Source organism: Artemia franciscana, chromosome 12 (genome assembly GCF_032884065.1).
Source record: "Artemia franciscana chromosome 12, ASM3288406v1, whole genome shotgun sequence".
Taxonomy (NCBI): Eukaryota; Metazoa; Arthropoda; class Branchiopoda; order Anostraca; family Artemiidae; genus Artemia; species Artemia franciscana.
The window spans coordinates 16,675,878-16,692,604 of NC_088874.1; the positions used below are offsets into that span (position 1 = coordinate 16,675,878).

The 16,727-nt window shown below is 34.8% G+C and overlaps 1 protein-coding gene across 1 annotated transcript in view; it reads right to left on the reverse strand.

Moving 5' to 3' along the window:
* Nucleotides 1-6,582: 6,582 nt before the first annotated feature.
* LOC136033763 (AP-1 complex subunit beta-1-like) overlaps nt 6,583-16,727 on the reverse strand; it is an 80,023-nt gene continuing 69,878 nt past the window's right edge. The window contains exons 15-16 of the mRNA XM_065714658.1: nt 11,575-11,729; nt 6,583-10,001 (exon numbers count right to left, since the gene is read on the reverse strand). Coding sequence (XP_065570730.1) covers nt 9,927-10,001; nt 11,575-11,729 — 230 coding nt within the window. The 3' untranslated portion in view covers nt 6,583-9,926. The remainder of the gene's footprint in view (nt 10,002-11,574; nt 11,730-16,727) is intronic.

Sequence of the window (16,727 nt, forward strand, 5' to 3'; positions counted from 1 at the left end):
CATTTATATTCCCTGTGTCCCGGTCGTCATTTGTGTCCCGGTGCTTTGTTGATGGTGATTGCTAATCGAACATTCCTTGTGTCCCGGTCGCTTTCTCTTTGAGTACCCCGGTTGTCATTTATATTTCCTATGTCCCGGTGTCCCGGTCGTCATTTGTGTTCCGATGTCCCGGTGTGTAATTTCGTCAATCAACAAACATGACGTCAGTCGACACACAAACATGACGTCACTCGACACACAGACAACTTATTTTTATATATATAGATGTCCCGGTGTCCCGGTCGTCATTTGTGTCCCGATGTCCCGGTGTGTAATTTCGTCAATCAACAAACATGACGTCAGTCGACACACAAACATGACGTCACTCGACACACACAGACAACTTATTTTTATATATATAGATAGATATAGATAATACCAAGAGCAGAATCTTGGAGAATGGGTCACAAAAAAAACACGCGCGAAAAAAAAAAGAATATGCACAAGAAAGTTGGATTATCTAAATTGAGAGAATAATTTACTACACCCTACAAAAACGTCAAATTTAATGGATTACTTATTCATGAAAAATCTGATGAATATCTTCCACCATAATTAAGAAAAAGTGGTACTATGAAAAATAAGATAAAAAAAATGAGAACTCTATAAATTTTGTTATAAAAGGATTTTACCTAATTATGACATACGATACATTACACATACACATCAGATTTACTTATACAAATTACAACATTTTTTCATGAGGCATTCCATTATTAAGCTGTTATTCAACTAACACAAATGATGAAAAAACGCTAATTGTAAAAGCCTCATGAACCAAAAAAGTCATTTAAAAATGCTGTTCCACAATATTAAAAGTTCTTACGGATCTTCTACGAACGCAAACAAGTTAATTCAAACTTGAATCAAATAATTCGTGGTAATGACCTGTATAGAAGGAGCGACGCGACTCAATACTAACCGAAACCCTAAGCAAACCCTAAACAAGAGCTCATATGGCACTTGTGACGAGGTCAGAAGAGTTAAGAGCCAAGAGCTCATATGGCATGAGCTCTAGTAAAATTCTATGAATCAATAGAATGATTTAACCGGAAAACCAGAGACGTAATGCCGGTCATGATTTTAAATAAGAGCTCTGAGACATGAGGTCCTTCTAAATATCAAAATTCATTAAGATCCGATCACCCACTCGTAACTTAAAAATACCTCATTTTTATGTCTTCTATCCCTTCAGCCCCCTAGATGGTCGAATCGGGGAAAATGACGTTATCAAGTCAATTTGTGCAGGTCCCTGACACACCTACCAATTTTTATCGTCGTAGCACGTCCAGAAGCACCAAACTTGCCAAAGCACTGGACCCCCCTAACTCCCCCAAAGAGAGCAGATCCAGTCCGTTTACATCAATCACGTATCTACGACATTTGTTTATTCTACCCACCAAGTTTTATCCCGATCTCTCCCCTCTAAGCGTTTTCCAAGATTTCCGGTTTCTCCCTCCAACTTCCCCAACGTCACCAGATCTGGTCGGGATTTAAAATAAGAGTTTTAAGACATGAAGTCCTTCTAAATATCTAATTTCATTAAGATCCGGTCACCCGTTCTTAAGTTAAGAATACCTCAGTTTTTGTAATTTTTTCGAATTAACATCCCCCCCAGCTCCCTCAAAGAGAGCAGATCCTTCTCAATTATGTCAATCACGTATCTAGAACTTGTGGTTATTCTTCCCATCAAATTTCATCCCGATCTCTACACTATAAGCGTTTTCCAAAATTTCCCGTTTCCAAGATTTCTGTTTCCCCCCTTTAGCCCTCTATGTCCCCAGATCCAATTCGAATGGAAAATGGAGTAGCTGAGACATAAGATCATTCTATATATCAAGTTTCATTAAGATCTGATCACCCAATCGTAAGATAAGGATACCTCAATTTTCACGTTTTCCAAGATTTTTGGTTTCCCCTCCAACTCACCCAAATGTCACCGGATCTGGTCAGGATTCAATCTAAGAGTTTTGAAGCACAAGATCCTTCTAAATATCAAATTTAATTAAGATCTGTTCACCGTCACAAATACCTCATTTCTTGTAATTTTTTCGAATTACCCCCCCCCCCCCTCCAACTCCTCCCAGTGACATTGGATCCGTTCGGTATTTAAAAAAAAGATCTGAGATACGAGGTCCTTCTAAATATGAAATTTCATCAAGATCCAATCACTCCTTCATAAGTTAAAAATACCTCATATTTTCCTTATTTTTCAGAATTAATCCTCCCCCAACTCCCCCAAAGAAAACAGATCTGCTCCGTTTACGTCAATGACGTATCTAGGACTTGTGCTTATTTTCCCACCAAGTTTCATCCCAATCCCTCCACTCTAAGCGTTTTCCAAGATTTTAGGTTTCCTCCTCCAACTCCCCCCCAATATCACCGGATCAGGTCGAGATTTAAAAAAAGAACTCTGAGACACGATATACTTCTAAATATCAAATTTCATTAAGATCCGATCACTCGTTTGTAAGTTAAAAATACCTTGTTGTTTCAAATTTTTCCAAATTAACCATCCCCCCACTCCCCCCAGATGGTCGAACCAGGAAAACGGCTATTTCTAATTTAATCTAGTCTGGCCCATGATAAGCCTGCCAAATTTCATCATCCTAGCTTATGTGAAAGTGCCTAAACTAGCAAAACCGGGAATGAGAGAAAGACCGACAGAAATTGCGATTGATATATGTCCCTTGGTAAATACCAAGTAACATAAAACTAAGATATAAACTCCCAGCATTCAGTTCTATTGAGCAATGCCAAAGCGTTGGACGGATATTTTTTTTAAAATATATAGATTTTTAAACTCGTTTGTCAAACACCAAATTATTCGATGCCTTTAGACAGTGCTGATAAAAAGTAACGCATTATCAACGTAGTTTGTTCAAAGTAAAATTTTGAAGTCAATATTTTTAATTTAATTTTGGATACCGAAAACCAGTATATTTCACACCTTTATGTTTCATAACTGTGAAAAATTTAATCTTTTTCAAAGTGACAACTAAATAAATAAAATCCCTCCTGGAAAAAAATTATAATAAAACACAAAAAGCGTGTCTGGTCAGTGGGAAAATACGGAAACTCCCAGCATTCCGCTCAGGGGAAACATTTCTGATTATAGTCGCTTCGTATATAAGCTCATGAGTACTCTTTCAATGCAAGTAAAAGTCGACGGCATGTTTTTACCGAAATTGCCCTTTATTAAGTTTTTTTTCCTTGTTTTCTCTATAATTATACGAACTTTCTTGTGTACAAGTAACAGGACTAATTACTAATAAACAAATGCATATTTAAGATCACCATAAAAAGCTGTTTCTTTGATTTAATGTTATCAATAGTTAGGCTCTTATGATTTCGTTATTGACAAGGATCAGTATCTACTTACCATTCATTACTATTGTTGCTCCACCCAAATCATATAGAACAATTTTTGTGGAAAACTCGAAAGGGGTGACTCAGTCACAAAAAAGAACTTTTATTTTCCTTATTTATGGTAACAATCTATTGGTAGGCAGCCAACAATGGGGCAACACACATTTTTTACACGTTATTTCCCTATTCAATTCTCTTTCCCTTGGTTTCCTCATAATTATTTTATAATCCCTAGTTTTCGGGAGGACCACCCACCCTACCTCCCTGCCGGAGAAAGGGTGGGGATAGTCATGGCGGTGAAAAGCAGGGTGAGTTGGATAGTCAATGTGCCTTATTTTCTTAAGAACTACGAAGATCTTGTAACCACACATATGTAAGTAAAAACTTTTAATTTTACAAGAAAATAATATAGTTTCCTAGTCCTGACCCAAAAGATAGTTATATCCCCCCCCCCAAAAAAAAATATAGAAGTACAGGAGAATTTATCGCTAGTGCTGGAGTGCTATTTTGGCGTTATTCCCCGTCCTATATTTGAAACTACTGTTTTTTGGTATTTTTACTGAGAAAAAAGGAAAAAAATTATGTGGTTATACGACATATGACGACTTAATATTATTCATCTAAGAAGAACCTGTTTCTCTGACGCTAAATCCCAATGAAATATAACTAAGTATGAAAAAAATACAATACTTTAGAAACACATTTCGGCTACATATTTGCACATTAGTTCATTCAAAGCATCTCCACATGTTAAATAAAGTCACCGACGAGAAAGTAAGACCAATAAAACGAATTCGATATATCAGTTCTGGCAAATTCCTACCGTGCAAAATTTTTCCAAAAGCATCTTTACATTTAAATCAAAGCCTACTTCGCAGTAAAAGAAGCTGCTAGTCTGTCAAGTGATTCGTCCACCTGAAGGCTCTTGGTCTTATCGTTGTCTATGCCAAACCCTGACCGGAGCCTTAAGTCAAGTAGTTCTAGCCTGATGTTTGATAGTATCTAATTGTACTTCAAACTCTATTTTACAACCCTTTTAATACAACTATTTGTAAACGCTTTTCATGAAATATCTTTCCGGATCCTTTTTTTTTAATTTCGGTTTAATTATTGATGATATACAGTTGATTCAAATGTAAATATGCTAAAAAAAATTTAAGGTATTCTGTCGTTTGGTTCAGAAGGAACATATTTAGAGGGGGAAAACATATTTTATAAATTAATTGAATGGGCTATTTCGACGCTTATTTTTCAATGAAAATACAAGGGGCATTTTTTCAATGAAAACTGCCTAAAATATAGTTTTCAAATCTGATCAAAAGGGAAGAGTTTCCTCCCCCCATTGACGCCACTGCTTATTAATGTCCTATATAACCATAATTTCATTTGTATACACAAACATTTTGGGCTTGTCAACTTAGTTGTGTTTCCCCTAAAAATCAAAGATCGACCTAGTAAATCAACCTTCTAAATCGAAAAGTAAGCATTTTTATAAGGGGATGACAGGGTTCTTTTCGTAACTAGAGCTTGAATTCAGTTGAAAATGAAACTGTTACCAGAACAAAAATAATTTGGCAAAAGTAAGAAGTAAAAAGTAACTGATTAAAAATGATAAAAACAGATCCTTAACAGAAGACTAATCAAAATTTTACCATACAAAAAAAAGAAGGAAAGAATATGAAACGGTTCATTGTAACAAACTGTAAGTAAGGAGCGACCCGGCTCAATAGTAAGCGAGACTCTCAAAAAGGAATTCTAATACCAATAGATAATGAAAAGATACCAGATTTGAATGCTGATTTCAAATAACTAAATTTGTTTCATTAGGATTAGTCTTACCCATCAAAGGTTACAAGCCTGAGAAAATTTGCCTGATTTTCGAAAAAAAGAGGGAAACATCCCCTAAAATTCATAGAATCTTAATGAAAATTACACCGTTAAATCCAGCGTAACAGACAACCCTACTGTAGAGGTTTCAATCTAATAATATTTTAACATAACTTCGGGTTTATACCAAAATGCTTTATCAAAATATTACACCCTGGAATGATCGAGATGTTATTCTAGTAATTGGATTACAGTTATTTCATTTTTTTCTTGTAATTCCAGCCTTTTACAAGTGAGCCGGTAAATGTTAATTGATGGAGAAGTTGTATTCCAGGGCGAGGGATAATAAGCACTTCTTGTGATGACTTAGGATTTTAAAATCCTTTTGGGATTTCTCCCAGCCCGCTTTATACACCTTTCTTATTTCAAATCCGTTGTCCTTCTTAAGGTCAGAACCATAGTATTTGTTATTCATTGCTTCTTTATCAATTAAGGACACCGAAGAAATTACCCCAAAGCTAACACGGTGATTAGAAAAAGTAAAAATTACCTTAAGTCCAAAAATGACAAACTGAGCGTCCGTCATGTCAAAATAAGTATTAAAAATTTAAATTCCACCACAGAAAATCCAACAATAGTCTTAGGTTACTAGGGTATCATATATTTGATTTATTACCGAAGTTAGATGAGACGATCCTATATAAAAAAAAAATCTGTATCGAATTAGCAAAGATAGTAAAGCATTCATAGTTTATCAATGGAAACTACTTATTTAAACAATGCATTCATGATCATTAATGCGGAAAATAATGCCCACTTTTAAAATTATATAACCAGAAATGTAATTTTTGGGAAATCTATAACTTAAAGTTTCTCTTAAAACTAAAATCCCTCTTTAAATTTATTTTCGGAATTTCTAAGTTTTGGATGCAACGAGGAAGCTCTGTAGCGTAGACTGAAATAGCACCATCTATCATTAAAAATGCTCTTTTCCAGGCAATTCTAAATTTTACGTAAGCAAAGGGGCTAATACAATCAAAGCAATATTTTCAGACAATATTAGTTTCAAATCAGGCAGAATAGCGGATTTTCAATCAGGATCATTCAAAAGCAAGACAACTTAAAAGTGGTTTGGACACACTAATCAGTATAACAAGTCGATAGCAACTTATTAGTGACCCCAAACACTATAATTATGTGTTTAGAGTCAAAAGTATATGACACTTTTTTTTTGGGGGGGGGGGGGGTGGCACACTCTCTTTATAGTATATGATAAGTTAATAGCTTGATGAAATAATGGATACAACTGTCACAATTGGTTTACCTGCTAGCATTAATATCGAAATGTAAAATGATCATTGTTTATTTATCCATCTTTTTAATTATTTTCATAAAATCCGTTGTTTCTTTACACTATGATGCTTTAATCCAATATATCAAACGATTCGAAGCTGGTTAAACGCCATTTTCTCAACATCATACAGACGACAAATAACACGAATAAACAACTGGACTATATCTTATACAGAAATTACAACAGCAAAATTACAGAAATATATTAAAATATTACAGTAGCACTTCGAATTCCCTTCCAAGTTCTTGAAAGCATCTCCCTGAGTTAATAACACTGTAGCGCTATAAGTGGCTGGGTAAAGTGCATTATTTGTCTCAGTAATTCTGAAGGTGTTGTGAAATTTTTGTCGGATGAAGACACCCCGAAGCCTTATCCCATAAGATATACATTTTGAAAAATTATATGAGGTCAAACATTTTTTGTGTTCTCTTATGGCGTGAAACGGCACTAGAATGTAAACAAAGAAGCTTTAGCCAAGGGCATGGAGAAGGTACCTCAAACAGCACTGACGTGGGCAATTGGATGCAACTCGCTCAGTCAAACGTAAACATAATTATAAACAACGATTTAATCTTAGTAACCTCAAACGATAAAATTTAAACTTAAAACAAAAAAACTCATACCGAGAAAGCTCTTACGTGTGAAACGCCACTAGAATGTAAAAAAAGAAGCTTTAGTCAAGGACATGGAGAAGGCACCCCAAACAGCATGACGTGGGCAATTGGATGCAACTCGCTCAGTCAAACGTAACCATAATTATGGTCAACAATTTAACCTTATTACCCTCAAACGATTAAATTTAACTTAAAACAAAAAGCTCTTACAGAGTCTAACAAGCAATTATTTTTGATCATTCGAATAACTGACCTACTATGAAATATCTATCTTAGGTCCTCTGTAGTTATCTGGTTTCTTGTATATATTTGGAGCCTTCTTTGCAGCCGCTTTCTTAAGTTAGACCTCATTTTGTGATTAAGGGTTTTAATCACAACGTTAAAAGCGGTATCTAATTCCATTACTGTACCAAAGAGGGAAAAGAAGGCTTGTAAAAGTGTTCGCACTTTTTTTCCTGATTTAAATAAATGAAAATAAAACAAAAAAATAACAATACATACGGGAACGATAATGGCTTCATTGTAAGTATTGTAAGTATGTAATATAGTATAAACCATTGATCTAAATGTGCTATAAAAAAATGTTGTCTAATTCTCCCCAACAATTTATGAAGTTAAATCCCATTTGTAAACACACGCCGTTACCAAAAACCAAATAAAGATCTTTAAGGCGTACAAAAGCATTCAGAAAAAAAAATTAATGTACAGTTATGCAAACACGTTATTTGGTTTACAAATAATGATAAACATCAGCATAGTTGACAACAAAATTCTGAAGTTTTAAGTCTACACCTTCCGGCACTGTTGAATTCATACTTTCATGCAAATGATCTATATATGCAGCCATATACGCAGAAATTTATTTCGGGGGAAATCCTGAATGAATAATTTATTTCACATAGCCTAGTAAATAATCTATTTCACCGAGGGAATGTTTCACGACTTCGAAATAACGATGAAATTGACCAATTGCATATCTCAAGTTACCGATCACAATCAGAGGGGGCATGAGGCCTTACTTCTGCACACTTGATCCTTGGGGGATGAAAAGTTGACTTAGTGAAGAATTTATAGTCTTGTTCTGTGGTTTGTTCAATGAATGCTGCTAAATCTGAAGTGCTTGTATTCAAACCGGATTTAAGTCTTTGGCATGACGATGCAGAAATGAAGATGCAAACGGATTTCCACACACACATATAGACCAAAAAGTAAATTATAAATAATTTGCTATCCTAAGAATGGATTTAATCAGTTTATGGTATAATTTATTTAACATTATTCAAGCCTAAAAACCAACTAAACATTAACAACAAGAATTGACTTCCAATAAAAAAAAAAGAGATTTATAGACAAATGTTAAAAAAAAGCTACAATTAAACATTTACGACATTAAAGTCTGGGTTCACACACCTACAGTTTTTTCCCTTTTCTTAAAAAAAGAAAAGATTCCAATGTTTTGTTGTAAATCCATGCGCCACGACGGTCCATCAAGTTAACAGAAAATTTGTGAAAGCACCTCTTTTCAAATTTTGAAAAAGAAACACTTTTTGATTATCAGAGAGTGAACCTTTCATATAATTTAAGCTATCTTATTATTCCAAGTCAAAATGCCAACCTTTCTATCTTATAAAATACATGTGAATCTTTCTTATATTCCTATTCTCTTTTCGACATTTCTGTTAGATGAATAGGAGGGACCGATTTGGTAAGAATAACTCTGGTTTTAGTTGTATCAATTATGAATGTATCGTACTCTGACACAGAGAGAAGCAACTTTTCAAATTAAGGTAGTCACTATAGTCTCAGAACTGGCAACGGCAGCTCAAGCACTGGCACCAGCAGCTCAAGCAGAAGAAAACATCTAAAAGCCACTGATCAGTAAGGAAGATAAAGGTGGTGCCGTACATGGTATTCGTAATCAATATTAAATTTTAACACTATATCAACGCTACAGCAAATTTATCCTGCTGTTGTTTGACCATGCTAGTTAACTTTCTTTCAATCTGTTTTAATCTCCCTGACGAAAAGAAGAAAGAGGAATGGAGCTACTGTTATACTAAGCTAGGTCAGCAGAACCAATTTTCACCATCAGTATATTCACGATTCATACTGTTACAATAAATAGCATCAAATTCCGTCTTTTTCCTTAGTGTGATTGCATTTTGACAACCAAAACGAAGAAACCGGAAGACAAAGACAGTTTGGTTTAACGAAACAATTATTAGCCTTTCCTTACAAAATCTTACGTTAATTCCGAAGCGTAATCATTTTTTTCCCATAGCTTTTTTGAAATTTTTTTTTGAGTTTTTCGCTTTCAAAAGTAAGAAACCCTGCTTTTAGTGGGTCTGTACACGCGTCCTTACTGTTACCAATCATTATTGTATAACAAATTGACTTTAAATTTGGTACATTCACAAAAAACATGACGGATAATGTTGACAAAGATCTAATTAAGGAGAATATCTGTTCTTAGTCTAGAACATTTTCTAATTCTTCAGCGTTTTCTAACAACGTTTGCTTCTTATCCCCTCAAGCCTTTTTCTAAATCCAGCCTACTTATTACTAATACAATTCTTTAACTCTGATAGCCTATACAAAAGAAAAACAAACATCAGGGCTGATAAACTCTTTGGTGGTGAGAAACACGTAAAACAAGTGTCTGTGAAATTGAATACCAAGGAAACTGCGATGATTCATACATAAATTAAAAAAGAGGCAGCATACTAAGCACGAAGGATAGCATCGAAAGCTTGATAGACTCCTGGAGCCACATCCAAAGCACGAGTTTTCACAGACAGCTGAAAGAAAAGAAGGTTATTAGAAATCAGGCCTTCTTTTTGCTAAAATCACGTGGCTAAAGTAACCTCAATTTACCACCAAAACTTCAGCGCAAAACTTTGATTCAATAAGATCTATAATCTACCTGAGTTTTGAATGAGTCAAAGCAGAATAACACGAGGGAGTGAATACTACCTACAGGGATCTTCTTTCTATATGCATACGGATTGATGATGTATATGACGTGGGCCCTACAGATGCCTTAAGTCTAAGTTACACTTCTTTCAAATCAGAGATGATGAAGCAAATGATTTCTAGTGCTAATCAGCCATACCCACACTTCAAAACCACACTCAGCAGAAAGACGAAGATGTTACATCATGTAACAATAATCCTGTCACAATTGATAATCTGTATAATTTGAAAGCACCGTTTTAGGATCGAACAAAGAACGTTCACAGGGTAATTATGGCGATGTTGAAATCCAGATTCACTTACATTCTATCGAACTCACACTTCGTAAATCAATTTATTAGTATTATTGATTTGTTATGGCTCGTTTAAACCAGAGTTGCCAGGCTGATAATTTGTTTAGTTTGTGGGAACCTGTTGAGGAATCATTCAGAATGATCCCTGACACTCAAGCACCAAAAATTCATTCTCCCTCATACTCAAAATCGATTACTCAAAGACTCATTCACCTAATTCTTTTACATACAAATCTGAGTCATCAACATCTCTCTATTAAATGTAAACTCACCAACTTAAGACAACTCAGCACAGGTAGTTCGATATAGACAGCTCAATTTAGTCAACTAAACAAAGACAATTCAATAGAGTCAAATCCAAACAGGAAACTTGGCACAGGCAACTAAAGTAATATACAGCATTTAATCTTGTCAAAGAAAAGCAAAGCCAACTTCGCCAGCCAGCTCGTCAATATGGACATAATCAGCCCGCCATTGATATATATATATATATATATATATATATATATATATATATATATATATATATATATATATATATATATATATATATATATATAATATATATATATATATATATATATATATATATATATATATATATATATATATATATATATATATATATATATATATATATATATATATATATATATATATATATATATATATATATATATATATATATATATATATATATATATATATATATATATATATATATATATATATATATATATATATATATATATATATATATATATATATATATATATATATATATATATATATATATATATATAATATATATATATATATATATATATATATATATATATATATATATATATATATATATATATATATATATATATATATATATATATATATATATATATATATATATATATATATATATATATATATATATATATATATATATATATATATATATATATATATATATATATATATTCACAAGCTGAAACTTTTATCTTTGTATTTCTCTATTTTCGCTGTCAAGCCAGGGTGGTCATACCACTTATTTAATCCAGATTATTGTTTGTAGAAAAATTGTTTCGTAATAAATGACACAAAGACTTACCGTGATACTAGGAATTCCTGGCGATATTTTCAGTTCTGTAAGCACCCAAATCCCATTATTAAGCTGTAATGATTGGTACAACATGTCTTGGCCTTCCACGTTACGTTTGGCAATAGTGAAAATGTTGTTTTGCTGGAGCTTTCCAGAAATAGCGTCTGCAAACAATACAAATGAGAAAAAGGTGATAAAAGTGAAGATATTAAGCCGTGTTTGAAACTGGAGCACAGAATCAAAGCCTTAAATGGGTCCCAGGTCAGCATTATCATAATGCTTATTAATAACGTCTGCTCCACGTCATCAAATAATAAATAAAAAGTTCCACACATTCTTTTGTTAACAGTGGTTGAGAACGCTAAATTAACCGACAATTTCATATTCATTTCTAGGAATTAGAAAGACAGCGATAAGCTTTATCAGCAAAGAAAAGTCCAGATTCTTTCATATAGTTTAGCGTCATTAAAAAAAAAGACCATTCTTGAGAAAACTGTGTAGGAATATGTGTTTTTTTCTTGTGAGGGGTTGGGGTTAATTAGATTATTATTTCTCATGATAAACGTGATTACTGGTTCTGCCTAAATGAAATAGAAGTGGCGTAAATTTTTGCTGTCTTGATTACATAAGTTCTCCCCTTTAATTGTATATATAAATATTTTTTTTGGCCTGTTTTAAGGTTATTATATACTGGTTGCTTTACAAAAAAGATAGACTGATGGAAATTGATTCTTATGAACTTACAAGTCAATTTTGTCACATACAAAAAGCTTTCGGAAAATGATCTACAGTCAGACAATAGTAAATTTGGTACCAAAACTTTTTTATATAGCAAATTTTACACTTTCCCAGAGTAGCTTATATTCCAAAACATTGAAGTAGACGGAAGACAAAAAAATTTAGCCCCTTCCTCTAAAACAAAATTTGAAGTTGTTTGGCCGCTCCCTCATACTTTTTAAGAACCACCTGAAATTTTCACTCCATCACCGGATCGAGATATTGCGGGTATGGTATTTTTATAACTTTGATTCATATAGTGTCTTTTAATTTACCTTAACCTCTCTCCAATTCACTTCCAATTCCAATTCCAATTCAAATTCCACATATCCCCCACCTCAACACACCCCAGAAGTTTCAACTTGATATCCAAAGTATTATCAAGACATTGTAGAATACTGAACAAATATTTTAATAGATCAAAGACCAAATTTGACACTCCATTGCCCTGTCTCCCCCATGACTTTTCCCAATAGTACCTAAAAGCTTTGACTCCATCTTCTGAATCACCCCGACATAGTGATATGGATATACACAGTATCTCTTAATTTACATCGGCGTCCTCCTCAAAGTTAAAATTTAAGGTTCACTTACGTCAACTCCCTAAAAACTCCCCAAAAGTTCCGACTCAATCCCTCAAGTCATTCACTAGTTCCATTCCAGATAATTTCAAGAACATGAGTACAAATAGCAACTTTAGATGTTCCCAGGAAAATTATATAATTTAAGGCTATTGCCTCTGGGGATATGGCAATGATACCTACCCCAGAGGCATATTTATTGGACCTGACACTTGCATTAAAAATGGTTATTTCAAAATCATGTCCAACATTATGGCGACTAGGAGAAGATGTTTACAGAAAATGGTACAGTCACCCTCCAGTCACTTTTAGGCTTGAGAAAGGGTACTAGAACTTCCACTTCCAATCGAATGAACCCTTCCTAAGTTTCGACAGTCGTTCTTTTCATACGAAAAAGCTGCGAAAAAATTTCAAGGTAATTCATCCCCCTTTTTCACGTCTCCATTTTTGGAGCAATCAATTTTTTGATTTTTCTTTTTGAGCGGGGGTCCCCTTAACCCAAGGACTTAAGAATAAAAGTTAATTTTGGGCCGAACAAAACAGATTCTCCTATCCTTTTTTGGGATCCATTCTTATTTTGGAGGGGGGAGGGTGCATCAAATATTTTTTGTGCGCTAGGTACATCTTAGCCAATGAATTTATGGCTGTAAATAACAATTTGACACTTTTTTACAGTTTTCTAGGCCCGTTCCCAGGCCCTCTGCCCCCCCCCCTTCACGACAATAAAATTGGTTATCATTTTGACTATCCCAGAGAACCATCCCTGAAAGCTTTGAGCAAACCGGACATCCAAGATCAAACAAGTTCCCAATTTACATTATTTACAGCTTTTGCCCCAGAGGCTTTAGGAGTCAAGGCATCCCTGGACGCATATTAATTGGAGGCTTCAACTATTCTAAACAAAGTAGTCATCTCAAGATATTTATTGGATAACTAGGGGCATCACCGGGTGGTGGGTATCAAAAACAGGCATGGACGGATATATATATATATATATATATATACTAGCTGTTGGGGTGGCGCTTCGCACCACCCCAACACCTAGTTGGTGGGGCGCTTCGCGCCCCCCCAAGCCCCCCCGCGCGCGTAAGTCGTTACGCGCCATATTAGTTACGCGCCATTGTAGTTGTGTCCCTGTGTCCCACCTGTGAATAGAGATAGATATAAATATATGTTTTTAACTACGTAAAACATGCGAATATACAACATTCTTCGCTGTCCCATTGTCTGTGCATATAAATAGATTGTCAGGTTTACTGACTCTTGAACATGCAACATATAATTGTCCATGGGAAAAACAATCCGTATTCAGATCTATACCTCATTATTCTAATGATGTGTCCCTGTGTCCCAGTCGTCATTTATATTTCCTGTGTCCCGGTCGTCATTTGTGTCCCGGTGTCCCAGTTTGTAATTTCTCTTTGAGTGTCCCGGTCGTCATTTATATTCCCTGTGTCCCGGTGTCCCGGTCTTCATTTGTGTCCCGGTCTGTAATTTCTATTCGAACAATCCCTGTGTCCCGGTCGTCATTTATATATCCCGCCTGTGCCCCCGGCGTCCCCGTTGTAGTTGTGTCCCTGTGTCCCGGTCGTCATTTATATTCCCTGTGTCCCGGTCGTGATTTGTGTCCGGGTGTCCCAGTCTGTAATTTCTCTTTGAGGTTCCCGGTCGTCACTTATATTCCCTCTGTCTTGGTCGTCATTTGTGTCCCGGTCTGTAATTTCTCTTTGAGTGTTTTTTCTTTTTAGTTTTTTTTTAGTTTTTTACCTTTTTTCTTTTTTCAGTTTTCTTTTTCTTCTTTATTTTTCAGCGTCACTATGACGAACCTTTGTTTTTTTTAAACTTAAATCTGGTAGGCATTGATGACCTTATCCAAGTCAAAATCCCAAACCCAATCATCATCGCTATCATTTTCAGTTTTGATATGTTTTGACTCTCGCTGTCCAGGTGGATTTTCATCTAACTGCGCGGTTTTAAGTTCTTTAGCCGCAAGCCTGTTTTCTTGCTGTTCTTGTGATTCCCCGGCACGCTTTCTTTTCTTACTTTCTCTATCAGCTGCAAGCCTGTTTTCTTGCTGTTCTTGTGATTCCTTGGAACGCTTTCTTTTCTTACTTTCTCTATCAGCAGCAAGTTTTTTTACATAAACTCTTTGAGCAGCTTCCTCGGCTGTTGCCATTGTAGGTTCTTCAGTCAATTTACAATTAAACATTTTTCCGTGAACAAATGTCTTAAATACCATTAATGACGTCACCGTCAAAGCAAAAATGACGACAACTAATTTCATGACGTCAGTCAACACAGAAACATGACGTCACCTGATCCACAGACAGACACACAGACAGACAACTTATTTTTATATATATAGATATATATATATATATATATATATATATATATATATATATATATATATATATATATATATATATATATATATATATACATATATATATATATATATATATATATATATATATATATATATATATATATATATATATATATATATATATATTGAGTCTACTGAAATTGAGAAAATTTCAGGAAACTACCTGAAATTGAGTCTACTGGGAGCTTTCCGTTTCCAATTGCCAGCAATTGATCTGAAAATGTTTGACCAGAGTCATCCTTTTGGAATCGGACACGTATATTTGTAGTTAATTTTAATATTTTTACGTGTGCCCATAAATTAGAATTTTTCAGGCAAGCATTCATTTCGTCTGCAGGAGTTGATCTAGGTATTATAGGTAATGTTTGCCTGAAATCTCCCGCAAGCAATATTAATGTGCTGCCAAAGGGTTTCGACTTCCCTCTCAAATCTTTCAAGCATTGATCCAGAGCCTCGAGCGATTTTTTGTGTGCCATTGTGCACTCATCCCAAATAATAAGTTTGCATTGCTGCAATACTTTACCCATCCCAGATGATTTGGAAATATTGCACGTGGGAGTTTCTGTAGAATGCAAATTCAGAGGCAATTTCAAAGCGGAATGAGCAGTTCTTCCACCAGGCAGCAATGTTGCGGCTATTCCGGACGACGCAATTGCCAACGCTATATCATTTTTTGATCGAATTGATGCCAGAATCAGTTTTATCACAAACGTTTTACCAGTTCCTCCTGGCGCATCCAGAAAGAAAATTTCTCCAACGTTGTTATCGACACAATGCATTATCGTATCATAAATGTCTTTTTGTTCCGACGTTAACTTGGAAATGTTATTTTGTACATACGACAATAGATCACTCGTACTGTAACTTTGTTCACGATCCAATTCTACACATGTCGAAACAGCAGCGATACGGTTAGGTGAAGGCATTCCCAAATCCTGAAGAGGTTTGTTTGCCATACGTACGCACAAATCTTCTATAATAACTAAAGTGTAGTTATAAATTTCTGATGTAAAATCAAAAGTCATATCTGACGTCTCTAACTGTTTTCGATGGAGTATATCTTCGGACATTTTTGACTTATATTTTTCCCATAAATGTGTAGGAGCTGATGGAGAGCAAGTTGTTAAAATGATGCCAAACAATGCACGAATTTGACTTGGAGTTGACGTTTCGCACGCGTCATTGATGCAGTTATCCCAGTGTTTGTCATTCTCCAATAAATTGAGAGCTTGGCATGCACTACGGTAAGTGTCATGTATAGTACCGTTTACAGTTCTCAAATACTCAAAGGATGTCGGACCGGGTACATTCACCAAAAGCAGGCGTAGAAAGAAGCATTCATGTTGATTGGGGTGAACGGTGTAGTCTTCCTATCGTGGTATGTTTGAAGATGGTAGGTTGGCCGTCGACTGACT